Source organism: Acanthopagrus latus, chromosome 13 (genome assembly GCF_904848185.1).
Source record: "Acanthopagrus latus isolate v.2019 chromosome 13, fAcaLat1.1, whole genome shotgun sequence".
In the NCBI taxonomy this organism is placed as follows: Eukaryota; Metazoa; Chordata; class Actinopteri; order Spariformes; family Sparidae; genus Acanthopagrus; species Acanthopagrus latus.
This window is the reverse complement of record NC_051051.1, coordinates 26,543,752-26,571,022: the sequence shown is the minus strand read 5'-3', so window position 1 is coordinate 26,571,022 and position 27,271 is coordinate 26,543,752. Positions and strand designations below refer to the sequence as shown.

Genomic DNA, 27,271 nt, shown 5'->3' with positions numbered 1-27,271 from the left:
GTCAGTGGCTTCCGGGACACATTGCAGTGCATTGCAGTGATTCCATGGCCTTAGGAGACCATTTCCATACAGTTCTCACTGTGTCACTGGCTGCTGCTGAACCACAGGCTTGTATGATAGGGAGAGCAGGTCGACTAGTGATTGGAAGGTCATTGGTTCAAATCCCGGCTCTGGGCAGGGCTGAGCTGCATGTCGAAGTGTCCTTGAGCGAAATAATGAACCCCACATTGCTCATCAGTGAGGGCCCTGTGATGAGCTGGCGAATTGTCCAGGGAGTACCCTGCCCTTGCCCTGAGACAAGGCTGGGATTGGCGACAGCAGCAACACCCCGCGACCCCTTGGAAAGGGATAAGCGGCTATGGACAATGACATGACATGAGATGACAAGACACATATATATGATTTTTGCTATTCTGAAACATCCCAATGGTGCACGTCTACAAAAGAATCTTTCAGGTGAAACTCCATCAAGAAGTTGTTGTTTATACTGTGAATATGGTTTACAAATCTTGTTCATCACCTAAAGCCAATGTAGGCTATATTAAAGGATGCAATATATGTTACTACCACATTCTGTATGACTCTATATGAGGCAGAGTTATGGAAATGAAGGACACATGAATGTAATTTTTACACTCACTGTCTCCCCTATAAACTCAGGTCGTGTGAATATCACTATTCCTACAATGACTCCTTTGAGTGGAAGCAAGTAAACTCAACAAGCCAGTATGTGGGGAAAGTCAGCTGTGATTGTGTTACTGTGGTTCATAGTAAAGTACAACAGACCAGTGTAATCAAGTAACAGACACATATTTTCATAACTTAGCAGGTAGTCCAACTTCCTTTCTGACTTCTCTCCAAGCACTATCCTTTATTGTCCGTTCTCTGTTTGCGTGTATGGTGGTATGGTGGTACAGAGCTCGGGGAGCAGACCCGGAGCGCTGCTGTCAGCGCTGCAGCCCCGGGTCGTATCAACATAACTGTCATGTTTGCGAGGGAAGTGACCCAAGATGCAGACTCAGACGGAGTTTGACAAACAAGGGAATTTATTATAATTTGGCAGGAGTGGTCCGGTGAGGTAGCTGAGGGAATGGTGTGGGCACGGAGGACAGGTCGTCGGAGATGGTTGGTGGAGAGCAGGCAAGCCAGTGGTGGAGATGGTGGTGGACCTGAGCACAAGAATCAGAAGTTAGCACAGGCTAGGCTAAGAACAGATTGCAAAGACACGAGGAGTACGAATACTGGGAGGCCTGAACGTTACTACCAAGGTAGCTGAACAAACGATCTGACGAAGTGTGGGTGAAAAGCCAGGGTTTATATGCTGGTGAGGTGATGAACTGATGGATGGCAGGTGAGCTGATGAACAACAGGTGTGCTTGATCTGGTGATTATCCAGCAGAGACCAGGAAGGTATGCCACGCCCACAACACACAAACACAGGGACCACAAGGAGAGACCCACAGGTAAACACAAGAAACACAAGGATGGGGAAAACAAGGGGAAACACTGGGAAAAAACAGAGTCATGACTGCCATCATGACAGTACCCCCCCCTTAATGGCCACCTCCTGGTGGTCTACCAGGCTTGTCAGGATGCTCCTGATAGAAGTCCCGGATGAGAGAGGGATCAAGAATAAGCTGACGAGAGATCCAGCTCCTTTCCTCAGGACCATATCCCTCCCAGTCAACCAAGTACTGATAGCCGCGGCCCCTGTGACGCACGTCCAGCAGCCGCCGGACTGTAAAGGCAGGATGGTCATCCACGATCCGGGCGGGTGGAGGGGGAATGGCTGGAGGGCATAATGGACTGGCAGAGACAGGTTTCAACAGGGACACATGGAAAGTGGGATGGATTCTCATAGACCGTGGCAGCTTGAGCTTCACAACGGATGGATTGATGATACTGACAATCTCATAGGGACCAATGTACCGAGGGGAGAGCTTCCTAGAAACAGTCTTCAGAGGAATGTCCTTCGAACACAGCCAAACTTTCTGACCTGGTTGGTACTTGGGGGCTGGTGTCCGAAGACGGTCGGCGTAGCGGCGATTGCGGTCACCAGAACGGTGCAGAGCAGAGCGGGAATCCCTCCAGATCCTACGACAGCGGCGAAGATGGGCCTGAACTGAAGGGACAGCAACCTCAGCTTCCTGGGCAGGAAACAGAGGTGGTAAGTAACCGAGAGAGCATTCAAAAGGGGTCATACCTGTGGCAGTGCTTGTCAGGGAGTTGTGGGCATATTCTATCCAGGGAAGATGGACACTCCAGTTGGAGGGGTTCCTGGCAGACATACAACGAAGAGCTGCCTCCAAGTCTTGGTTGGCCCGCTCTGTTTGCCCATTGGTCTGAGGATGAAAACCAGACGACAAACTTACTGAAGCTCCAAGGGCCTGACAGAATGCCTTCCAAACCTGAGAGGTGAACTGAGGACCACGGTCAGACACAATATCCAAGGGAATTCCATGAAGCCGAAACACGTGAAGCACCAGGAGTTCAGCTGTCTCAAGGGCAGAGGGGAGTTTAGGAAGCGCCACAAAATGCACAGCCTTAGAGAAACGATCCACAATGGTAAGAACGACTGTGTTACCTTGTGAGGAGGGTAGTCCAGTAACAAAATCCACTGCAATGTGGGACCAAGGTCGACCTGGAACAGGTAAGGGGCGCAGCAGGCCAGCAGGTGGTTTGTTCGATGCCTTCCCCCTAGCACACACAGAACAAGCAGAAACAAATGCCTGAGAGTCTGTAACCATAGTGGGCCACCAAAAATGCCGTTTCAGGAGAGACTGGGTGCGGCTCATCCCAGGATGACAGGCAAACCGGGACTCATGGGCCCACTGGAGGACTTGAGACCGCACCACGTCCGGGACAAAGAGGCGGTTAGCTGGACCTGTGCCAGGGTCTGGTTGGAGTTGCTGGGCCCTTTTTACGACATCCTCAATCTCCCAGGTTACAGCTGCTACCACACAGGATGGAGGAAGAATGGTGGATGGGGCTAAGGGAGCTTCCTCGGAGCCAAATTGGCGGGAGAGCGCATCAGGTTTGATGTTACTGGATCCAGGACGATAGGTTAAAGTGAAGTTGAATCGACCAAAGAACAAAGTCCACCGGGCTTGACGGGAGTTGAGGCGTCTTGCCGTTTGAATATAGGACAGATTCTTATGATCGGTCCAGACAATAAATGGCTGCTCTGCTCCCTCCAACCAGTGTCTCCATTCTTCCAAGGCCAATTTCACAGCAAGAAGTTCACGGTTACCAATATCATAGTTTCGCTCAGCAGGTGACAGCCGACAGGAGAAGAAAGCACAGGGATGTAGCTTCTGATCAGAAGCAGCACGCTGAGAGAGAACAGCTCCAACCCCTGTATCAGAAGCATCAACCTCCACCACGAACTGGCGAGAAGGATCAGGGTGAATGAGGACTGGTGCAGAGGTGAAACGCTTCTTCAGATCACCAAAAGCAGCTTCAGCTTCTGGAGTCCAGGAAAAGGGGAGTGAAGGGGAAGTGAGCCTGGTAAGGGGTGCAGCAATACGACTGTAATCTCTGATGAATCTGCGATAGAAATTAGCAAAACCAAGGAATTGTTGAAGCTGCTTACGGGAAGTTGGTCTGGGCCACTCCACAACGGCCTGTGTCTTGGCTGGGTCTGTCTTCACTTGCCCACTCTCCAGAATGTATCCCAGGAAAGCCACTGATGTCACATGAAACTCACACTTCTCAGCCTTCACAAACAGTTTGTTGTCCAAAAGTCTCTGAAGGACTTGTCTGACATGCTGGACATGTTCCTCTGTACTCCTGGAGAAGATGAGAATATCATCCAGATAGACAAACACAGAGCGGTTGAGGAAATCACGGAGGACATCATTAACTAGGGCCTGGAAGACAGCTGGAGCATTAGTGAGACCAAAAGGCATTACCAAGTATTCAAAGTGGCCTAAGGGGGTGTTGAAAGCTGTCTTCCATTCGTCTCCTTCTCTGATCCTGACGAGATGGTAAGCGTTCCGTAGGTCCAGTTTGGAGAAGATGGTGGCTCCCTGTGAAGGCTCAAAAGCAGAACTGATCAAAGGCAATGGATATTTGTTCTTAATGGTGATGCTGTTAAGTCCACGGAAGTCAATACACGGTCGCAGAGAGTTATCTTTCTTGGACACAAAGAAGAAACCAGCACCCAGAGGGGAGGAGGAGGGACGGATTATACCTGCAGCCAAAGAGTCGTGGATGTATTTCTCCATAGTCTCTCTCTCAGGACGGGAGAGGTTATACAGTCGACTAGAGGGCAGGGGAGCACCTGGGAGGAGATCAATTGCACGGTCATAGGGACGATGTGGAGGCAGAGAAAGAGCTCGTTTCTTACTGAAAACCTCTCCAATGTCATGGTAGACTGAAGGAATGGAAGTCAAATCAGGAGGCTCAGAAGCAGAGGAGGGTGAAACAGCATCAACAGGTGAGAGCGCAGACTGCAGACATGAGGCATGGCAAAATGAGCTCCAACTCACCACTTTTCCAGCTGACCAGTCAATGTGTGGATTGTGCTTTTGTAGCCAGGGCAAACCAAGAACAATGGGGGCACGAGAAGAAGGCATCACATGGAACTGGATGGTTTCACGGTGGTTACCAGAAAGCAGGAGCTGAAGGAACTCAGTGCGATGAGTGACCTGAGCAAGAAGTTCACCATTGAGAGCATTAGCATCCACAGGGGTGGAGAGCGGTTCAACCAGAATGCCAGCTTGGGCTACCAGATTGGAATCGAGCAAGTTCTCATCTGCCCCTGAATCCACTAAGGCAAGGAGAGAGAGAGTTTGTGTGTTAATCATGATAGTGGCTTCCAATTGAATACGGGTCCGGGGAGACAAAGAGACAGAGGATCGACTCACCAGAACCCCGACTGCTACTGATGAGTCTTCCCTTTTAACCGTAGGGGGCAGGAAACCAGGAAATGCCCAGCTTGTCCACAATAGATGCACACACCAGCTTTAACTCTCTGCAGCCGTTCCGCTGGGGAGAGACGGTTCCGGCCCAACTGCATGGGTTCCTCTTCAGCGCTGGAGGAAGGGAGACTGGTGACCATACCGGTCTTGGGCGGGGGTTCGGAACCCATCCTTGGCAAAGGGGAGAGTTCAGGACGAGATGAGGTCCAGGAGACAGGAAGGCCAGCTTTCTTCCTCCGACGCTCTCGCAGGCGATTATCTAGCCTAATGGCTAAGGCAACCAAGTCATCCAGACTATCTGACTCATCTCTGGCAGCTAACTCGTCTTTTACTGCCTCACTTAACCCCTTACGAAAAACCCCCTGGAGGGACTCATCATTCCAGCCTGACTCTGCTGCCAATGTTCTAAAATCAACAGAATATTCGGCTACACTGCGGGCACCTTGGCGAAGAGACAATAGACGCTGACTGGCATCTTTACCTTTAACCGGGTGATCAAATATTTTTTTCATTTCCGTTACAAAATTGGCATAGGAAGAGTTAATCAATGGAGAACCATTCAAAACTGCAGCACCCCAAGCTCTAGCCCTCCCAGTTAACAACCCGACAATGAAGGCTATCTTGGACTTATCAGTAGCGTATGTCTGTGGCTGTAGATCAAATACTAGGGAGCACTGAAGCAAAAAAGACTGACAAGTCCCCAGGTCACCATCGTAGCGCTCTGGTGCTGGGACATGGGGCTCTCTAGGCAGGTACGTAGGCATCACGGGTGGCGGACTAGGAATGGAGAGGTTGGAGCTGGCTGGCACAGATTGGGTTTGGGCAGAACAAAGCTGATTCTCAATTACAGACATACTGGCAGTCAAACCTCTTAAAGTTTCCACTACTTCCCGAAGAACACGGTCATGATGGCCGACGAGGGCTCCTTGGGAGGCTAGGGCTTGCCGGAGATCTGAGGGAGCTTGATGAAGCTCATCTGAGTCCGCTGGGCCAAAGTTCTGGTCAGATCGTTCTGTCATGTTTGCGAGGGAAGTGACCCAAGATGCAGACTCAGACGGAGTTTGACAAACAAGGGAATTTATTATAATTTGGCAGGAGTGGTCCGGTGAGGTAGCTGAGGGAATGGTGTGGGCACGGAGGACAGGTCGTCGGAGATGGTTGGTGGAGAGCAGGCAAGCCAGTGGTGGAGATGGTGGTGGACCTGAGCACAAGAATCAGAAGTTAGCACAGGCTAGGCTAAGAACAGATTGCAAAGACACGAGGAGTACGAATACTGGGAGGCCTGAACGTTACTACCAAGGTAGCTGAACAAACGATCTGACGAAGTGTGGGTGAAAAGCCAGGGTTTATATGCTGGTGAGGTGATGAACTGATGGATGGCAGGTGAGCTGATGAACAACAGGTGTGCTTGATCTGGTGATTATCCAGCAGAGACCAGGAAGGTATGCCATGCCCACAACACACAAACACAGGGACCACAAGGAGAGACCCACAGGTAAACACAAGAAACACAAGGATGGGGAAAACAAGGGGAAACACTGGGAAAAAACAGAGTCATGACTGCCATCATGACAATAACAACGCGGAAAAAACAGCTTTTCTATTGTTATGCTAACTGGGGCTAATGCTCTGTGCTCGGCGCCCTGGAGCTTGTTAGCTCTATACTACTACCACACTCCATATGGATATAGAGACCGGAGCTCGGGAGCCCTGAGATAGAAACAGAAACAGATACACAGAGACTTGGACAAAACAGGAGAGAGCTTTAAGAAAACTCAGTGAGAAAGTTGAACTCTGTGTTGCCCAGAGACGGCCGGCACATGGATCCTAAATGGATTTCTAATATTTTGCCCTGTTACAAACATATGGGAAAAATAGTACAAAAAAATGAATATATTGCAGGCCAGTATGATACCATCACTAATAAATACATAGGATAGTTCATGGGTCACAGTTATATTCATTGTGTCCTGTGACTCTGATGCTTTACCTCTGTACTATTGTCTGCAATGTTAATGTTAATGTGGGAATTAAAGCTGCAGTCTGGAGTTTTGAGAAAAACATAGCCAGAATATTTGGATGATACAGCTCCCAGGTCCCTCCTTGTTCCTCTCTGCTGTGCTGCAGCCCTGCCCTCAAAGCCTCTCCCACAGAGGAGGAGCCTGCTGTGCATGAGCAGGCTTGTAACGACGGTAACAAGAGGATGCCAGGTAACCAAGATGGTGCATTCAAAACAACAACAACATCAGCCCTGATTGTTCTTTTTCTGACCAAAACAACTGAATTACACTGACGAGTGCCTTATGCCAATCACTGCATATATCCTGAGTAACAAACAATATTCCTCACATCGCTGTTGACGAATTTACCAGCTAATCATTCAGGTAATCATCACCACCATGCTGCCTTTCTGAAGCACGAATAACATTATTTCTCTAAACCAATTCAACCACTTCAGAGCGTCATGACCACAAACTAATGTTATTTTAACTACCCGGTCACTTGAAAGACACTCTTGCTAACCAGTAGTCATAAACACAAAGTTAGCATACAAGCTAACAAGCTAGATTCAGCAACAAGCTACATAGCTCGACTTCAACACCATATGGCCATATGCGCCATTGCAAGTATTACTCTTAACGCCGCCACCATAACCTTGTAGTTAAAACATTGAATGAAACACATATCAAGCAGGGGTCCTTACTTGTCCAGCAGAAAAGCAGCTAACTCTGCTTGTGAGTCCTTTCAAATCCTTCAGCTCCTCCACCTCTGAAATGACGCTCTGATATTTATCCTTGTTTTCTCTCTCTCTTGGTCCATTGTTTGTTTTTACACTGCATTTCTTTGTCAGTCTTCTTATTTCTTCTCTTTGATATAGGCAATGATGGGGCATTTTTCGGCTCTGTTGTTGTTGTCTGTTCTCTGCCATTGTTTATAATTTGGGCATGAAAGTATCTGACTAGGTAAGAGCAGGCACTGTGTCTGCATGGGGAAAGGACATTGCCAAGTACACACATGAGGGATGGGGGGGACTGCCAGCAGCGTATGCAGAGAGAGAGAGTGATTGACATTTCTCAAACACGCTGCTTGGCTTTGATTGGTTGTATTTAGCCGGGAGCGGTACATTCTTCCAAATCAAACTACAGCCACTGGATGGAGCCCAATTCAACCATTTTACAAACTCAAATAGACAAGATAAGTATTTATGTATATACTGTAGGTTGTTAACAGTCTTCAGCATCTCACATGTTTAATAAAGCACCACACTGCATATTCTCAGTTTAAAGTTTGATGAAATCAACACATCTGGTTACAAACAATGCTCATCTATGAAGTGACAGAAGAATGTGATCCTCTACACTGACAGCACAGATTGTACATGAGGACAGGTCTGATGGTTTGGTCTTTAAGTCCATAGATGGGTGAAGCCAGACACTCACTCTGTTAATGCTAATGTGGGAATTAAAGACACAATTCAACCAATGTACAAAATGAAGTGAAACAAACAAAATACAAAATGTAAGTATTTATATACTATAGGTTGTTGATAGATTGCAGCAAATCACACTTTTAAAAAGCAACACACTTCACAATCTCAGTTTGAAGTTTAAAGAAATTAACACTATTTATTATAAATAAATATTTATCTATAAAGTGACAGAAAGTGATCCTCTACACTGACAGCAGAGATTGTACACAAAGAGGGGTCTGATGGTTTGGTCTCTGATTCCATAGATGAGTGAAGTCAGACATCTTGGGAAGATGTTAAAATACACATAAAAAAAAATCTGCATGTACAACAATGTTATTCCTTCTAGGACCTGTGAGATAGCTATGAGGATTGGGTTGCGTATAGTTGAAAAGAAACTGAGGCCTAGCTGCACCAGATGCAGCAACAGCGTATTAGCAGCCTTTCGGGCTGAAGCTTTGTCTGTGGAGGCTGACCTGGCTGCTATAATCACACCAATATAGGAGCAACTGACTGCCACACCGGTTGATCCAAACAGACAGTAGGTAATAGATGTGTCATAAAGATCCAACATTGGATCAAGCAATATGCTTTCTTTGCCACAGAAGTATTTCATTTGCAGGCTCTGCAGTTTTTCAAACTGTAAATTTAATAGCAAAGTAACTCGAGTGAGGATACTTAATGCACTGAAGGCCCAAACCACAATAATAGCAACTTCTGTATTTCTGATGGTAATGATAGTAGTATGTCTCAGTGGGTAACACACAGCTACATATCTTTCCAGAGACATCACAGCCAATGTGAGAAAGCAAATGGCAGTTGTGAGGTTGGCGAGCATTGTGAGAACACCGCACACAGGATACGTCAGTGTTATTCTGCAAACAGCCAATATGTACATTAAGTGATTCTGAACCAGCAGCGCAGTATCTGCAAAAAGGAGGTTATAAAGAAGAATGTATCGGGAGGTGTCACGAAACAGAGGTTTACTCCTCAAGGTGAATAGCAGGGCACAATTAATGAAAAGACACACAAAACATGGAACTGTAGTCAGAATGCAAATCAACACTCTTTCTAACAACTGTTGCCTCGTATGAATCAAAGTTGCATTTGACATGTTAAAAAAGCATTGAAGCACTATAAGATTATGAAATTCTTTATGTAGCAAAGTGAATAAAATATTGCCCAGTTTATTTTCCTAACACAGTGAAGATATTTCATATTTAAAACAGCGGATGAGTTAAAATGCAAAACCTAAAATAATCCACATATTTTCTAGCAGGATAGATGCTTGACTTATGTCTATGTGAGCAGATCTGGACTGCAGGGTTTTCATGCCAACATATTGTTTATGACCTCTGTCCCAACTTCACTTCACATGACACAATCACCTGTAAGCATGGTTAAGAAATGTTTTAAGATTGATGTCATCTCTCTGTCAACACTTCCTAGATACCCAAATGACATCACCATATCCAGGATGCAGCAGCATCCTCCCGACTTGGAGTAGATGTACTATCAGTTGTATTTTGTTCTCCTATAGTTTTGAGTGTTTTGTTTCTTTTGTTTTAAATTGCCCCATGAAACTGTCCAAGAGGTGTCAGTACATCATTCAAACTGTTAGTACTTTGGTAATGTTTGTATTGACTTGAGATCATCATGTGATAGGATCATACCAGCCACAACGCCTGTCAGCATGTTTATGCTCCAACCCATGACTACTCAGTCATTGTTATAACATCATTACAGACTATTGGTCTGATCACATGCATCTTTAAACTCATCCTTCATTTTGATCTCAATGACACACTTGTAAAGATTCTGTATCAAAACAAATGTGAGCCTGGAGCCAGGGGAGTGTGGGTGTGGAACTCAAACTTGGCCTTCATTTTGTTCTCAGCTATACACTAGTGAAGTTAGTGACAGTATCTTGCACAGTTGTGACCCTTGACTCTGACAACAATAAGACCACAGACAGAGAGACAGACATATTGTGGCGAGGAGGAGGTGAATGAAAAGAAAAGGAGGATAGAACTAGTAATACTAAGAGCTAAGAGGAATTAATCTCTGACACAAGGCACACAGGTTCATAGTTACTAAGAGGGTGAGGGACATGGTTCAAAGTTTGAAATACACTTGATTTTTTATATATTCTTAAAAATCACTAATAAAGCTCATTCACACAAAAGAAAGGCAAACCTAATCAGGGCTGAGGCTGAAGTGGATTGACGAAGACTAGTGCAGGGGAGGGATCCACCAAAATAAAGTTGCAGGGCACATGTGGCAGACACACTCTCACTGAAGAAAAACCCACTCCCAGGCACACAGCAAGACAAGATGGGAGGATGCCATCACCAGGTCACCAGCACCACCACCACTGGCCCACAGCAACTGAAAAGGGAGGAAATAACAAATTAGTGGGGTTGCACTATACAAAAATAAAGAAAACCTAACAAAACCATAAGTAACAGACAGATCACAGGCTAAAAGGGATAGTTTGTGTTTTTTGAAGTGGGGTCATATAAAGTACATATCTATAGTGGATCTGTTCCCTACCGTAATCATCAATCAGTGCAGCCTCAGTTTGGAGAAGTAGAGAGCTTCTCCAGCCCAGACGCTCAGCTTTGTACTGCAGTGAACAGGGTCCAGTGTCCAGTGAAAACTTGGAAAAGTTTTGGAAATTGAAAATGCATTTTCTAGGTCCTTGAAAAGTTAATAAAAAATAACATTTCCTGTAAAGTTTTGGAAAAGTCATGGACATATCGCGTGGATAATATCTAAGATGCATAAAACATAAATAAAATGATATAATAGCGTCACGCTATAAAGGTGATGCAGCAGCTGACGTTAGCGGAAACAAGCGGAACACTGGATCCGCTTGTTTCACTCAACCCTCCACACATGGATTTTGAGATGGTGTATTTGATGACAAAAATGCCAGGAAAGTGTAGTTTTAACGAGTGACTTAAACAAGGTTTAAAATTTGGCTACTGAAAGTCGCTGAACACGGATGTGCAAATTGCAGACTTTGCATGAAGTCCTTCGACATTTCCAGCATGGGAGAAGCGGCATTAGTAAGCCACATGATGGGCAAGAAACATATGGTGGCTGCTGAACACTGCAGAAACGGTCGTTGCAAGTTGCTTCGGCGGCTGCAATTTCAACTGCGAGACAACAGAAGGACTGAAAGCTGAGGTTTTGTGGGCATTGAAAGTGATGAACTCCCACTAATCCTACAAGTGGTCGGAATACGTAGCTTGTCTTTTCCAGGTAATGTTTCCCAACAGATTGCAAGGAGATTTACTTGTGGTGAGAAAAAGTGCAGTTTATTGAGGAGCTGGGACAGGACTCGGATGGACCTCCGACCGAGGGGCTGGGACAAGACTTGGCTGGGCCTCTGACTGAGGAACAGGAACTGGTGTTGGTTGGACCTCCAACCGTGGATCAGGAATAGGTGCCGTCTGGACCGCCAACTGGAAACCACTGGCAGGTGTTGGCTGGGCCACTGAATAGGAACCACTGGCAGGTGTCGACCAGGCCTTCGACTGGGAACCACTGGCAGGTGTTGACCGGGCTGCTGACTGAGAACCACTGGCAAGTGTCGACTGGGCCATTGACTGAGAACCACTGGCAGGTGTTGACTGGGCCGCCGACTGAGAACCACTGGCAGGTGTCGACCGCCGAAGAAGGAGCATGAACAGTTGTCAGCCATGCCGTTAAAGTGGATGATCCAGCGCATGTTTGCTGGACTGTCACCACTGGAGCTGGGGCTGTGGGCAGGCATGGTTCTGATGCGCTGCACTGCAGTGAAGATGAAGCCCCAGGCTGCAGTGAGGAGCATCAGAACAGGGAGCCAGAACATGGTCAGGAACGTCGCTTTCTCGGTGGGGGCACTTTGTAGGCAAGGCAGGTTCCCCCAAAAGGTGTCCATTGAAGGCTTGTCCAGGATTGAGGCTGAGGCATGGGCTGAGGCCAAGGCATGGACTGGGGCTGGAGCTGAGGTGTGGATTTGGGCCGTGGCATGAGCTGGGGTGGAGTGGAAGAAATGGTGGCTAGCAGAAATCTGCTGAGCCCTGCTGGTGGGATTTGTCATGAAGTCCTGATACCATTGAATAATTTCCAGTCCAGTACCTGCTGGGTCCATTTTTTCTTGGTCTGCTCATTCTGTCATGCTGGGGTTTAAAGGGGAAAGATAAGGAGGAGGTGGACCCGAATGCAGTTACTCATAAGACATGAGGCAGGGTTGAGGGGGAACTAAAGGCAAGCTTTTATTTAACAAAAGCTGAATGCAAGTAGCAACAAAACAGCAAGACAAAGTACAACCATAAAGCAAAGTTCAAATTAGAAATGCAAAAAACATATCAACAACTGGAGACTGTAGACATGACACAAAGAACTTGTAGGAAGGAACTTGGAGGAGACATCACACACAAAAACACCAAGCAGATGTGGACAGAAGCAGGAACAGAAGCAATGAACGGACAAAGCATCTGAGAAATGCTCTTAATGTAAATGTAAATAAATATTGTGAAGTGGGAGAAACACATCCCACAAACAGCCCTGTTTGCATGACAATGAGGTAATATATGTATGTGGCTATGTAAGAATAATAACTAAACGTGGTTTGTGTCTGTTTGTGTCTGCGGGAGATGGGCATGGATAATAACAATAACAAACTTCAACAAGGTGGCACCTTTGGGAATGTGTGTCTTGCCCTGGCTCCTACGCAAATTCCTGTATCATGCCAGTAAAGTCCAATTAGGGAGGCATGGTGTGTCTTGTTTAAAGGGAAAAGGCCTACCATTTCCACTCCAGTAGCTTATCAAACTAAGTGTCCCAAGAAGAGCTAAATGAGCTAAGCTCATAATTATTACCAGGCCCTGTCCCTGCCCGCTCCCCCACCCCTCCATTGACTAGAACATGCAGGACAGGGATGACTGCAAAGCCGTAATTCCTGTAGAATCACTGTTTCCGGAGACACAGAAGGAAGGCCTCCCCTCTTCTCAGCCACGGGCAGACACTGGACTGTGGTTGATGAAGCACCATTTATGGTTGTCCCAATCGCGGGTGCAGCTGGAGGACCAAGTCTGTTAAATGAAGTTAACAATATAGCTATCTGCCATGTTTGACCTAGAGGCTCCTGCTTTGCAGTGGTGAGGTCAAAAGGCGTGCCGTATTGCACCAGAAGTGCTGGGTACTTATGATTACCATCAGGGTGGACACCGATCAGCTATCCCTCAGGCTGAATGCCCTCATCCACCCCCTGTAGACATGAGGCCTTATTTGGTCGCCTCAAGGCAGGGCAGTTAGAGACAGGCACTACCTTCCTCCTGATGACGGGGAGAACCCAGCATGCCTCTGCATGTCCTCAGCCCTGGTCACAGACCCCTGGATGGTTTCAACTACGACCCATGACCGACCACCCACCCCATGATGAGAACAGTAATGGTTCCGTCAGTGAAAGACCCACAGCACAGGGAGGTGTCACGGGCAGAGGTTGCCACCCTCTTGGTCAAAGTAGAAGTCCAAGAGGTAGAGCCAAGTGATTAGCAGGCTTGTTCTGTTCCCGCTATCTCCACATCCCCATAGATCCCCATCTGAGAGGGTCACTTGCACCTTCAAATACAAAGTTTATAATTTTATCGTAAACAAGTCCTCCCCCTCTGAGATGGAGGAGACCTCAACGGCCCCATGTACCGTCATGGAAAAGGCAGGTGCATGGTTGCAGGCTTTGGCCCTCTGAGGTTAGAATGGACTCAGAATTCTTACCTGTATGGACCATTGGCTGGTATGGGCGCAGACAGGAGACCAGGGTCACTACCAATTGGCCCAACTTTTAAACATATTCAGGGCCTAAGTCTTCTCTTCAAGCATGACAATAAAAGCTGGTACCATGTCAGGTTACGCATTTCCTGGGCATGGTTCCCGGGCTGCCACAATGATTCTGACCCTTGAGAGACAGGAGACCAGTACATAGGTGCCTCTTCAGATTTAGGCCGACCCTTGGAACAGACACTTTGGCTCATCAGTTGCTCCAAGGCCTTCTGTATGCATTTTCCCCCAATCGGTTACCTTCCTCTCCTCCTACAGAGGATTCAGATTGAGAAAGTGTAGTCAGTCCTGGTCCCAAACAGGCCTCACATGGTCTGGTTCCCTGGCCTCCCCCACCGATTGATAGGACACCATGGGAGCTCCCAGTCCAGAAGGATCTACTTTCACAGGCTCAGGGGGTTATGTTTCACCCCTTTCCCCAGGGCCTTCAGCATTGGGCCTGGCCACTGAAGGACTGGCTCTCTAGAAACAGGCCTGCCACACACATTGTGGATTGAGTTTGTGCCCCCTGAAAGATGGAGAATTCACAGGGCATACTCTCTATGACAACAGAGCAGGTTCGCTTCTCAGGCTGTAAAAAACTGCTTCACACTCAGCAGTTTTTTAACTGATTCTGACTCCTCTCCAACATAAAAAAAAATAATTTTTGGTAACTCATGTTTTAAATATGTTCATTCCAATTGACACAGGGTCCGATTTAGAATAACTAAAAAAAAAAAAATAAAAAAAAATAATTCAGCAATTGCCAATCTTTTCTTTATGGTCTTGCTTATGTAAGTCATATGGAGGCGTCAATGTTAAATTGGGACTGCTTCATAACCAGTTCAAAGTCAATTGTAGTGCATTTCAATCCCACTAACAACAGCTTTCATTTATGTAAAACTGCTCTGCTCAGACTCACTTTTGTCACTATTAAACACTGTCAGTCAATTTTAAATAATTCAATGTAGCAAATGAAGCTGTACACCTTGCAGTTTCAGGACTTCATTTGCTGCTATTACCAAAAAACCCTAAAATATCTTTTACATATCAACAGACTGCAGCCAAGGACAGCTTCATGGAAACATAAACGTACTGTTAAACCTACAGTGCTGCCCTTGTGTTTTCTTTTTCCTTCTATCACAGTACTGTATATAATGATAGTTATTACATAAAACAATAGTATTTCGTATTATACAGTACTTTGGACAATGGAAAACAAATTCAGTCACATTACAGCAACACCAATGCAATACTGGGGGAACTGGACAGATTGTTTAGATTGTATTTTTTACTGTATACTGACACAAAGCATGTTGTGTCATAGATATGGACTGGCAAGTGTTACACATACATACTTCTATGTATTCATTTGTGCATATATTAATGTAATGTCAATACATTTGATTACTTGAATACAAGTATTGTACTTGAGTACGATTTTAAGAATCCTGTACTTCACTTGAGTATTTCTTTTGTCAGTTACTTTGCAGTTTACATCAGCATCAGAGCTAAACAAAACAATGTTTTAAATCTGCAACTTTATGATGGGGAAAAAACAGATTCCGAAAAGAAAAATAGTATACAGAGGTTTAGTTTTATTTTACTTACTTTTGACTCTTAACTACACTTACTGCCATAATGTCACTAGGTTATTATATTTAGTATGTTTCCCATGCATAGATAACTTAGGTGGGTTGATCAGGTATATCAATGGCTGCCCACGTATATTTGGTGATCCAAAAACATGTACATACGTCTAACACAATTTAACATAATTTATTTGTATTTTCATCTATACAGAGTCATAACTCTCCGAGGACAGCTCATAGACAAACAGAAATTATGTGACATTATAAGAGAACTTAGTAATCATCACTTTTATGAATGGCAGACTGCATAAACACAGATAATAATAATAATAATAATAATAATAATAATAATAATAATAATAATAATAATAATTGTTGTTGTTGTTGTTATTATTATTATATGTAGTAGCAGTTGAGTGTGTATTGAAAAGCATTGTAAATTGTAAATTGTTACTGGCTCTTGTTTCGGAAAAGTGAGCATCTCCATCGACAGCACAGATTTTGCCTGAGGGCAGGCCTGATGGTTTGATCCCTGAGTCCATAGATGAGAGCACTCAGACATCTTGGAAGGATAGTCAGGCACACAAAGCATACATTGTAAATCCGCATGAGGGCTAATCTCCCAAGTGTTTTTGCAATGGCTACCATGATGGTGGTGTTCAAGGTGGAGGTAAGAATCAGGCAAAGTTGAATCAGGTGAAGCAGAAGTGTTTGAAGAGCCTTTCTAGCTGAGGCTTTGTCTGTTGAAGCAGACCTGGCTACCAGAGCTACACCAATGTAGGAGGCAAAGATTACAGCACCAACTGACAGGAAGAGAATGCTGGAATATGCTTCCTCAAAATCATTAAAGATTGGTGCAAAAAACATTGCTTCCTTACTGCAAAAGTCATTCATATGCAGATCAAGGGAGGTTGTTGTGAACACATATAACAGCATAAAAACTCGAATGAGGATGTGAATAAAACTGAAGGCCCACACCAGAGCAATGATGATGCTCAGGCTTCTCATGGTAAAGATGGCAGCATGCCTCAGAGGATAGCACACAGCCACAAATCTCTCAAATGACATCACAGCCAAGGTGAGAGGGGAGATGGTGATCGTGAAAACTGAGAGCAGAATGAGGGGACCACATGCATAATATGACATTTTTATCCTTAAAGAAGACAGAAAGTAGAGCAAGAGGTTCGATACCAGTGTAGCAGTGTCTGCAAAGAGCAGGTTGAACAGCAGGATGTAACGGGATGTCTCACAAAACACCTGCTTTGACCTCAGGGTGAACAGCAAAACACTGTTAATGTAGAAGAAAGAGCAGCTTGATCCCACAGATAATGTGCCAAACAACATTATCTCATGTGATTGTAGATACTCCAAATAAGTGGTGATATTAGCCTTTGGCTGCAACACAGACAACATTACAGAATGACGTGAAGAAAAAAAAAAAGACTCTATTGGCTTGTTGTACCAGTAAACTGCAACACATACAAAGTAAAGTTAATCATGTCAAAGAAGCTCAAAATGATCACCACAATCACCTGTTGAGTTCAGAACGACAAATTATTCATCAAAGTTGAGCAGTCAAGTCAGCAAGTTAGAGGACATGTTTGTTTGCACAGACAGCAGAAGTGGTGTGCTGCTGGTGTTTCCTGCAACACAAGCTATATATGCTTTGTCCTTGGTTGAATCCCAAATGATCTCATTACATCAGCATCTTTTTCATATGAGAAATTAGCAGTGTAACTCTTTACCTCTGTCTTTTTCACATTAACCCCATTATCTCACACAGCTTACTAGTTCAAGGTCATCTTTATTATACCGTATGGGGCTATTTGTTTCACCACCAACAGTTATAAAATAATTACTAAACTGCAGACAAACAATTTACTCAAAAATCAATAAAACATATTGTTATAATGCCATAACATTGGCACAGTTTATCCTCCACATCCTGTTGATAATGCCAGTTGTTGTTTTTGTTGTTTTAAAGGTCCTATTTGTAAGAAAATGTGATATTGTGTGGTCGAGATGCGGCAGCGGGAGAGAGAGAGGTGGTGAGGGCTCAGGAGAGCAGTGCCAGGTGAGTGATCGGCAAAGCTGGCAACTGTTTACTAATCACAGTATCCCTTTAAATCCAGTCAGAGGGGAGATGCAGGGGAGAGCAGCACGGAGAAGCTGCGGACAGGCCGACACACAGGATGATGAAGCTGCAGCATCTTAAGCTTTTTACAGCTCTGGGTCAGATGTTGGGGGAGATTGCTGTGATGCAGCGGGAACAAGTGGTGGTGAACAGGCAGCAGTTAGAGGCGCTAACGGAGAGGCAGACCCAGCTGCTGCAGTCACTGCTGGCTCAGTCAGGGGCAAGGTCACTATCTCCCTCTCGCTCTCGGGTATCTCTCTGCACAAACTGGCAGCAGGGGATGACCTCCAGAGTTTCCTGGAGATATTCAAATCGACGGCAGTTGCATGCGGCTGGCTGGCAGTGGAGTGGGCTGTGTGGCTACTTCCCTTACTGTTGGGGGAAGCCCAGACTGCAGCCCTGGGCCTGCCGACCTCCATGTGGGGGAGCTTCCAGGCTATCAAGAAAACCGTCCTCAACTGGATGGGCTACTCCTCTGAGGATCACTGTTGTCAGTTCCAGACCATCCGGCTGTGGTCCATTGGCCGGCCCTTCATCTCTGCAGCTTACGGACACTGTGACCAGTTAGCTGCAGCTGGGGGAGGACACTGGTGAGGGACAAATGCTCAAGCAGACTGTGATGGAGCAGTTTTTGGAGGAACTCCTGACTTTGACTTCAGAGTGAGTGTGGAGTCACCGACCGCCGGACCTGATGGCCGCCATTGCCCTCTCGGAGGATCATCCTGGAGAACCAGGATCCGGGTTGTTGGCTTTCCTACACCCTCCCCTCCCCCGGTCCAGGGGTGACATACAGTGTTCCAGTAAGGAGTTAAGGGGTGTATATATCAGGCAATGGTGGATTCTTGCTGTCTATAATCCACCGGAACCTGGTTCAAATCAGGGCTTTGGTGGAGGCATCCTCTGTGGATCTTAGGTGCATGGACAGCTGCCCTGTGGTGTCAGTGGATATTAGACAAAGAGGGAAACAGCATAGTGTTAAGGCTGCAATTAACTCCCATCTGGTGCACTGCTGAATTTTGGGCACGGATTGGCCTGGGTTTAATAGGTTAGAGGGGCAATAACTGGAGGCGCATTCATGACTGTTAAGGACATGGGATATGTGTGCTGAGCTCAGTGGTGATGCGAGGTTGTCTGATGCTGCGGACGGGGAGGGGACACTGGCGAGGCATTTGTAGGAGGTTTCATGATGATACTCTACGCTTTGCCAAGGACTAAGTGATAAAAACTGGTGCACCCAGACGCTGAGCAGGCATATCCACTCTTCCCATTAATCAGGGACAGATTGTATAGGAAATTACTCAGTTGCTGGTAAAAGGCCACAGAGAAACTGTTTTCCAGGTGGCTCATTATAACCCAATGGTAGGGCACATGGAGGGTGACAAAACACAAAACCAGATAATGGCCTGATTCTATTGGCCTGGCATTCGAAAGGATGTACACAGCTGGTGTGCGTCTTGCCCTGAATGCTAACCAGCTGGCCATCCCAAGAGCACCTTGTGCCTGTGACCACTGATGAAGGTTCCTTTTGAGTGGATTGGTATGGACCTCGTAGGGCCGTTTCACTGCTGCACATGGGGGTATCATTTTGTATTAGACCCTGTGGCCTGCGCAATGCTATATCCGAAGCAGTGCCCCCACGCACTATCTCTGCAAAAAGTGTTGGACAGGCCAAGGCCTCCATTGGATTTTCTCCCCTTGAACTTCTCTTTGGCAGGACACTGCAGGGGGCTCTACACACTGCCACCAGAGTTAAATTGATTCATAACCAGTTAAAAGTAACATATAGAATGTTTAAATTCTTATTTTAAAAAAATTCTAAACTCACTAATGTCACATTTAAACACACTGCCAGACAAATTAAAAGGAGTAAATGTGGTAAATCCTGTGATGGAGTGTAACTAAAGAAATTTACTTAAGTACTTTACTTATTTGTAGGAACTCATATTTTACTTTAGTATTTCCCTTTTCTGCTACTTCATATTAATTACTCTAGATTTTGGGGGCAAATATTGTACTTTTAAATCATTAGATTAATTGAAAAGTAAATAGTTAATTTTCTGACTGCATGCTGAACCAGAAAAATGCTGACTGTCACACCTAATAATTGGCCAGGCCCATAATTGTTCAACCTATATGATACAATATTACATACATGTAAATATATGTATAATTTACTTTTAGTGGTCATTTTGATACTTAATCACATTTATTGGCATAAAATTGCTTTCGATACTTAGGTAGGTATCAGATACTTAAAGATTTCACTCAAGTATGACTATTGGGTACTTTATACAACACTAAAAATTGAGCTGTACAGCTTGTGGGCCTCCTGTGAGTACATACATCTGATTGGACAAAAAATACCTGGCAGATATAGCAAAAACAAAGTCTTTCAACACTTCTGTATGCGTAGCTAACATCTTTTTCAATTTGAAATCAGAGAATACATTACTTGTACTTACTTTTTATGCTATTTGTCATTTGTGTTTTTCATCTGTACTTTTTTGTTTCTGTCTGAATCTTATGATCACAACTGTCTGAGGACAGAAATAATAAACTGCCGATATTATGCAAGAACACATTTATTGATTTAATAATTAACAGACATGACATGTAATAAAGCCAATAATACAAAATCTTTCCATACAATTATCACTTTTGTAAATGGTGAATAACCACAGATTATTATTTTTATTAGTTATTATTATTATTGTTGTTGTTGTTGTTGTAGTAGTTATAGTCATTATTGTCCTTTTTCTACATTTAGCAACATGGTGTAACATGCTGAAAAGCAGAGTGTGTATTGAAAAAGCATTCACTTGAAATTGTCAGTGGCTCTTGTTTCAGAAAAGTGAGCATCTCCATCGACAGCACAGATTTTGCCTGAGGGCAGGCCTGATGGTTTGATCCCTGAGCCCATAGATGAGAGCACTCAGACATCTTGGAAGGATAGTCAGGCACACAAAGCATACATTGTAAATCCGCATGAGGGCTAATCTCCCAAGTGTTTTTGCAATGGCTACCATGATGGTGGTGTTCAAGGTGGAGGTAAGAATCAGGCAAAGTTGAATCAGGTGAAGCAGAAGTGTTTGAAGAGCCTTTCTAGCTGAGGCTTTGTCTGTTGAAGCAGACCTGGCTACCAGAACTACACCAATGTAGGAGGCAAAGATTACAGCACCAACTGACAGGAAGAGAATGCTGGAATATGCTTCCTCAAAATCATTAAAGATTGGTACAAAAAACATTGCTTCCTTACTGCAAAAGTCATTCATATGCAGATCAAGGGAGGTTGTTGTGAACACATATAACAGCATAAAAACTCGAATGAGGATGTGAATAAAACTGAAGGCCCACACCAGAGCAATGATGATGCTCAGGCTTCTCATGGTAAAGATGGCAGCATGCCTCAGAGGATAGCACACAGCCACAAATCTCTCAAATGACATCACAGCCAAGGTGAGAGGGGAGATGGTGATGGTGAAAACTGAGAGCAGAATGAGGGGACCACATGCATAATATGAAATTTTTATCCGTAAAGAAGCCAGAAAGTATAGTAGAAGGTTCGACACCAGTGTAGCAGTGTCTGCAAAGAGCAGGTTGAACAGCAGGATGTAACGGGATGTCTCACAGAACACCTGCTTTGACCTCAGGGTGAACAGCAAAACACTGTTAATGTAGAAGAAAGAGCAGCTTGATCCCACAGATAATGTGCCAAACAACATTATCTCATGTGATGCTTGATACTGCAAATAAGTGGTAATATTAGCCTTTGGCTGCAACACAGACAACATTACAGAATGATATGTGAAGAAAAAAAGACTCTTTTGGCTTGTTGTACCAGTAAACTGCAACACAAACAAAGTAAAGATCATCATGTCAAAGAAGCTCAAAATGATCACCACAATAACCTGTTGAGTTCAGAACGACAAATTATTCATCAAAGTTGAGCAGTCAAGTCAGCAAGTTAGAGGACATGTTTGTTTGCACAGACAGCAGAAGTGGTGTGCTGCTGGTGTTTCCTGCAACACAAGCTATATATGCTTTGTCCTCAGGTCAACCCCACATGATATCATTACATCAGCATCTTGTTCACATCAGAACCCACACAGAAAGAACCTATATAAACATATAGGCTTTGATATAGGTTTTGAATATATGCAACATACATAAAATGTTCCGGTTTCATATATTATATGTACCTATAGGTACATATATGTCCTTATATGTACATATATGTACATATATGCACCCATATATGTACTTATATGTTCACTTGTATATGTACCTATATGTACCTATATATGCACCTATATGCTCACCTATATATGTACCTATGTGTGATGTACAAGTTTCTCTACATGTAATTGCACGTACATTGTTCAAAATTATACATTAAAGATTTTAAAATTATTAAAAGTTAAGTACCAAAAAAAGAGAGAAAGTAGAGAGAGAGAGAGAGAGAGAGAGAATTGTAAAGTATATTTAAGCTATTGTATAAGAAAAACAACAATTGGTGCAGTCACTTACCTTTTTCTTCACCAGGGTCTCTACACATGAACACCAGCATTGAGAGCATTGTTTGTGTACACAGAGTTCACTAAAAAGAGAGTTTTTGTACAACTCAGCTTAGCAGATGTTTCCTCCGCTCGCCGCTATCCTGCCAGTGAGAAGCATCGATCTCCGAATGCGATGTAACGTGGAAGTGAATTAAGGTGGACCGCTCCTAAAGCTTAGTTCCATATAAATGCACGGATAATTCATTGTTTTGTCATTAGTGAAAACCAATATTGACCTTGAAGTTGAAAAAGGTGCCTCAAATGTTGCTGGAAGACAGTACCGGTCCACCTTTACTCTCGTCAAAGTCATGTTGCATTCGGAGATCGATACTTTTTGGCTACCATGATGACTGGGAGCGGAACAAGCTACTGCTAAGGTGAGTTGTTCAAAAGCTTTCTTTTGGGGGGTCATGTGATACAGTCAGAGTGAGAGGGTCCACTTCACTGGCCTCCTGCCCTAAATGTCCTAAATGTTTCTACACTTTTACGGATTAAACCCCCAACTACTTTGGTGGTTTTTGTTTGCAACTATGTCTGGAGCTGAAAGGAAAAGTTATTTGAGAGAAACATCGAAGAAAACGCGCACTGAAGCAAAAAATAAAATGACACACATGGCCAGCGCTGAAGCTAACTTGGATAATGGTGGCGGCGTGCTGGTGGAGGAAAATGTTGCACCTGCTATTGCCCAGAATGTTACAGAGAAGTGCCCTCATGGAGCAGAAGTTTGCCGAGCTGCAGTTCACTTTGGACAGAATGGGCAACCGCATTGAGGACAACATTAAAAGGTTAACGAAAGCCGAGAGCCGCATTTCTGAAGGTGAGGACCACACCACATCCCTGGAGAACCAAGTCACTGAACTTGAACAAAAAGTTAAGTTATTAACTGACTGAACCGAGGACATCGAAAATATGAGCCATAGAGAGAATATAAGAGTCATCGGTCTCAAAGTATGTACAGAAGGGCGACAGGCAATTAAGTTTTTGAAACCTGGCTCCCAGACATGCTTGGACTAGAGACCAAGCGAGGGACAATTAGGATTGACAGGGCGCACAGATCGGGCCGCTAAAGACAAATTACACAGGCCTGTCGTTATTAAACTTCACAACTTTAACAACAAACAGTGGATTCTTGCAGTGACCAGAGAAAGGAATGAGCTCACCTACCAGGGTAGCAAAGTTTACATCCGCCAACATTATTCAGCTCAGGTGAGGGATGCCAGGCGGCAATATAACGTGATGTGTGAGCGGCTTATCCGAAGAGGAATGCGGTTGCAGTTACGCTACGCAGAAGTTTTGATAGCCGTGTGGAGCGCCTTTTGTTGTACCTTTTTACATTACTCAGTGTAGATAATTTTCATAGCCTGTGTGCTGACCTCTTTGGAGAGATTTTGTTTTCCTTTTAAGTTTTATAGTCAAGTATTTAAGATCAGTGTAGATTCCTCCTTCGGGAGCGTTTTCCGTTCTGTATGTTCTGTGTCTTGTTTGTCTTGTCTGTTGTTCATAGTATTTCATAGCGATTGATTTATCAATTCATTCTGAAGAGTTGCAATTCAGCAAAATAAAACCTGTCATTACATCTGCTTTTCTGCATCTGAGTCCTCTCTCCTTGTCTGAGTCTGACACCGAGTGAGCATTGATAGTCTGCCCAGGGTGATTGTGCCAATGGCAGCGCTCCAAGAGACACAATTCCTAACTTTTCCCCCCTCTCTTTATCCGAAGATGAGAATCACAAGGTGTGTAAGTGATCGTAAAGACATTTTGTCTGCCAGGGTAGGCTTCATAGAAACTGTCAAACTCCAGTCTCATGCACCCGAGAGCTGCAATGGTGTCACAGATGAGCGTGAGACAATATTGCTTTTGACGGCCACCAATCGTATCCTGCTGCCATCATCAGCGTGTCATTATCCCAGCTGTCAGGATTTTTCATATTAATGTGGAATAATGTGCGCAGGTCAATTTGGTGCATGCTTATGGTCTGAAGGAGCCAGTAGCATAACATCATGGTGATAGGCCCTGGTGCAATTTTTTTTTTTTGTGTAATACATTTACTGAAGTACTTTACTTATTTTGAGGAACTTAAGTATTTATTTAAGTATCTTCTACTTTACACTTTCCTTCCTTTACATTTTGGAGGCAAATATCGTACTTTTTAATCATTAAATGAATTAAAGAAGTAAAGTAACTTGTAACTTTTCTGACTGCATGCCACACCAGATAAATGTTGACTATCGCACCTGATAATTGGTCCATAATTGATGAACATATATCCTTCACACACTTGGGGTGTATCAGTCTGTCGCTGGAGGAGCTGCCCAGTGCTGTGACAGTGACCTGCAGGGGGCGGGACTTCTTCACCAGCAGTGATGACAGCTTGTCCATCATCCTGCTCTCTCCCAACACCTGCACTGGGTCAGGAGGGCATCCCAGGGTGGAGCTGGCCTTCTTGATACGTTCATCAGATCTCTTCCTACCTGCTGCTGAGATGTGCTGCTGCAGCAGCCTACTCTATAGAAAATGGCTGATGCCACCACAGAGTCATACAACACTGAGTAAATGAAGCTGTAAGACTTGCAGGCCTCTTTTGAGGACACACATTTCATTAGACTAAAAGAACCTGGCAGATCGAGCATAAACAAAGACTTACCTATATTTCTTGTGACAACAAACGGCTGTAGCAGAAAATAACTGTTGTCACCAATTAAAGATGAAATCTCCTTCACAGATCAACAGATTTTAATCTTGATTTAAACCTATTAACCTTTTAGAACATACATGTGTGCTACTGTTGTTGAACACTATCTCTTGTCAGTTTGACTGTTCATTTTTAGTATCTCCGACTAACATCTCTCTGGATTTGAAATCAGAGAATATTTGAAGTTACTTCGTTACTATGTACTTCTTTCACGATTTAACACTTGTGTTTTTCATCTATACACTTTTGTTTCACTGTCTGATTGTCATGATCATAACTGTTTGAGGACATTCACTGACAAACAGAAAAATAAACCACCATTACGTTATTCAAGAAGAACAATAATTTAGAGACATGTAATAAAGCCAATAACACAAAACCTTTCCATACAATCATCACTTTTGTAAATGGTGAATAACCACATATTATTGTTTTATTATTATTATTGTCCTTCTTAAATATTTAGCAACATGGTGTAACATGCTGAAAAGCAGAGTGTGTATTGGAAAAGCATTCACTTGAAATTGTTAGTGGCTCTTGTTTCAGAAAAGTGAGCATCTCCATCGACAGCACAGATTTTGCCTGAGGGCAGGCCTGATGGTTTGATCCCTGAGCCCATAGATGAGAGCACTCAGACATCTTGGAAGGATAGTCAGGCACACAAAGCATACATTGTAAATCCGCCTGAGGGTTAATCTACCTACTCTTCTAGCAATGGATGTTAAAATGGTGGAGCTCAAGGTGGATGTAAGAATCAGGCTCAGCTGAATCAGGTGAAGCAGAAGTGTTTGAAGAGCCTTTCTAGCTGAGGCTTTGTCTGTTGAAGCAGACCTGGCTACCAGAACTACACCAATGTAGGAGGCAAAGATTACAGCACCAACTGACAGGAAGAGAATGCTGGAATATGCTTCTTCAAAATAATTAAAGATTGGTGTGAAAAACATTGCTTCCATACTGCAAAAGTCATTCATTTGCAGATCAAGGGAGGTTGTTGTGAACACATATAACAGCATAAAAACTCGAATGAGGATGTGAATAAAACTGAAGGCCCACACCAGAGCAATGATGATGCTCAGGCTTCTCATGGTAAAGATGGCAGCATGCCTCAGAGGATAGCACACAGCCACAAATCTCTCAACTGACATCACAGCCAAGGTGAGAGGGGAGATGGTGATCATGAAAACTGAGAGCAGAATGAGGGGACCACATGCATAATATGAAATTCTTAGCCCTAAAAAAGCCAGAATGTAGAGCAGAAGGTTCGACACCAGTGTAGCAGTGTCTGCAAGGAGCAGGTTGAACAGCAGGATGTAACGGGATGTCTCACAGAACACCTGCTTTGACCTCAGGGTGAACAGCAAAACACTGTTAATGTAGAAGAAAGAGCAGCTTGATCCCACAGATAACATGCTAAAAAACATTAGCTCATGTGATACTTGATACTGCAAATAAGTGGTAATATTAGCCTTTGGCTGCAACACAGACAACATTACAGAACGATATGTGAAGAATAAAAGACTCTTCTGGCTTGTTGTACCAGTAAACTGCAACACATACAAAGAAAAGTTAATCATGTCAAAGAAGCTCAAAATGATCACCACAATCACCTGTTGAGTTCAGAACGACAAATTATTCATCAAAGTTGAGCAGTCAAGTCAGCAAGTTAGAGGACATGTTTGTTTGCACAGACAGCAGAAGTGGTGTGCTGCTGGTGTTTCCTGCAACACAAGCTATATATGCTTTGTCCTCAGGTCAACCCCACATGATATCATTACATCAGCATCTTGTTCACATCAGAACCCACACAGAAAGAACCTATATAAACATATAGGCTTTAATATAGGTTTTGAATATATGCAACATACATAAAATTTTCCGGTTTCATATATTATATGTACCTATAGGTACATATATGTCCTTATATGTACATATATGCACCCATATATGTACTTATATGTTCACTTGTATATGTACCTATATATGTACCTATATGCTCACCTATATATGTACCTATGTGTGATGTACAAGTTTCTTTACATGTAATTGCATGTACATTGTTCAAAATTATACATTAAAGATTTTAAAATTATTAAAAGTT

General features: G+C 44.0%; 4 protein-coding genes and 2 long non-coding RNA genes across 7 annotated transcripts; all 6 read right to left on the bottom strand.

Moving 5' to 3' along the window:
* Positions 1-1,024: 1,024 nt before the first annotated feature.
* On the bottom strand, positions 1,025-1,446 carry LOC119030922. Its single transcript, XR_005078459.1, has 2 exons — positions 1,265-1,446; positions 1,025-1,169 (listed from the first exon to the last, which is right to left on the bottom strand). It is a non-coding gene; the product is annotated as an uncharacterized LOC119030922 (long non-coding RNA).
* Positions 1,447-5,978: 4,532 nt separating this feature from the next.
* LOC119030921 lies at positions 5,979-7,024 on the bottom strand. Of its 2 annotated transcripts, none has more exons than XR_005078458.1 (2): positions 6,913-7,024; positions 5,979-6,123 (listed from the first exon to the last, which is right to left on the bottom strand). It is a non-coding gene; the product is annotated as an uncharacterized LOC119030921 (long non-coding RNA). The 2 variants fall into 2 exon arrangements; XR_005078457.1 differs by lacking the exon at positions 6,913-7,024 and adding an exon at positions 6,219-6,502.
* Positions 7,025-8,569: 1,545 nt separating this feature from the next.
* Positions 8,570-9,505, bottom strand: LOC119031648 (odorant receptor 131-2-like). Its single transcript, XM_037120225.1, has one exon. The coding sequence runs from the start codon at positions 9,503-9,505 to the stop codon at positions 8,570-8,572; it is 936 nt and encodes a 311-aa protein (XP_036976120.1).
* A 6,703-nt stretch (positions 9,506-16,208) lies between these two features.
* LOC119030916 (odorant receptor 131-2-like) lies at positions 16,209-17,767 on the bottom strand. The gene has a single exon (XM_037118883.1). It carries the CDS (start codon positions 17,202-17,204, stop codon positions 16,242-16,244), a length of 963 nt encoding a protein of 320 aa, XP_036974778.1. The 5' UTR covers positions 17,205-17,767; the 3' UTR covers positions 16,209-16,241.
* Positions 17,768-17,928: 161 nt separating this feature from the next.
* Positions 17,929-22,014, bottom strand: LOC119030913 (odorant receptor 131-2-like). The gene has a single exon (XM_037118880.1). It carries the CDS (start codon positions 21,798-21,800, stop codon positions 20,769-20,771), a length of 1,032 nt encoding a protein of 343 aa, XP_036974775.1. The 5' UTR covers positions 21,801-22,014; the 3' UTR covers positions 17,929-20,768.
* Positions 22,015-24,921: 2,907 nt separating this feature from the next.
* LOC119030676 (odorant receptor 131-2-like) lies at positions 24,922-26,961 on the bottom strand. Its single transcript, XM_037118441.1, has one exon. It carries the CDS (start codon positions 26,745-26,747, stop codon positions 25,716-25,718), a length of 1,032 nt encoding a protein of 343 aa, XP_036974336.1. The 5' UTR covers positions 26,748-26,961; the 3' UTR covers positions 24,922-25,715.
* Between the last annotated feature and the right edge of the window lie 310 nt (positions 26,962-27,271).

Excerpts from the sequence above, each read along its gene's own strand:
- LOC119030676 (XM_037118441.1), bottom strand. The coding sequence starts at position 26,747 with ATGATTAACTTTTCTTTGTATGTGTTGCAGTTTACTGGTACAACAAGC.
- LOC119031648 (XM_037120225.1), bottom strand. The coding sequence starts at position 9,505 with ATGTCAAATGCAACTTTGATTCATACGAGGCAACAGTTGTTAGAAAGA.
- LOC119030913 (XM_037118880.1), bottom strand. The coding sequence starts at position 21,800 with ATGATGATCTTTACTTTGTTTGTGTTGCAGTTTACTGGTACAACAAGC.
- LOC119030916 (XM_037118883.1), bottom strand. The coding sequence starts at position 17,204 with ATGTTGTCTGTGTTGCAGCCAAAGGCTAATATCACCACTTATTTGGAG.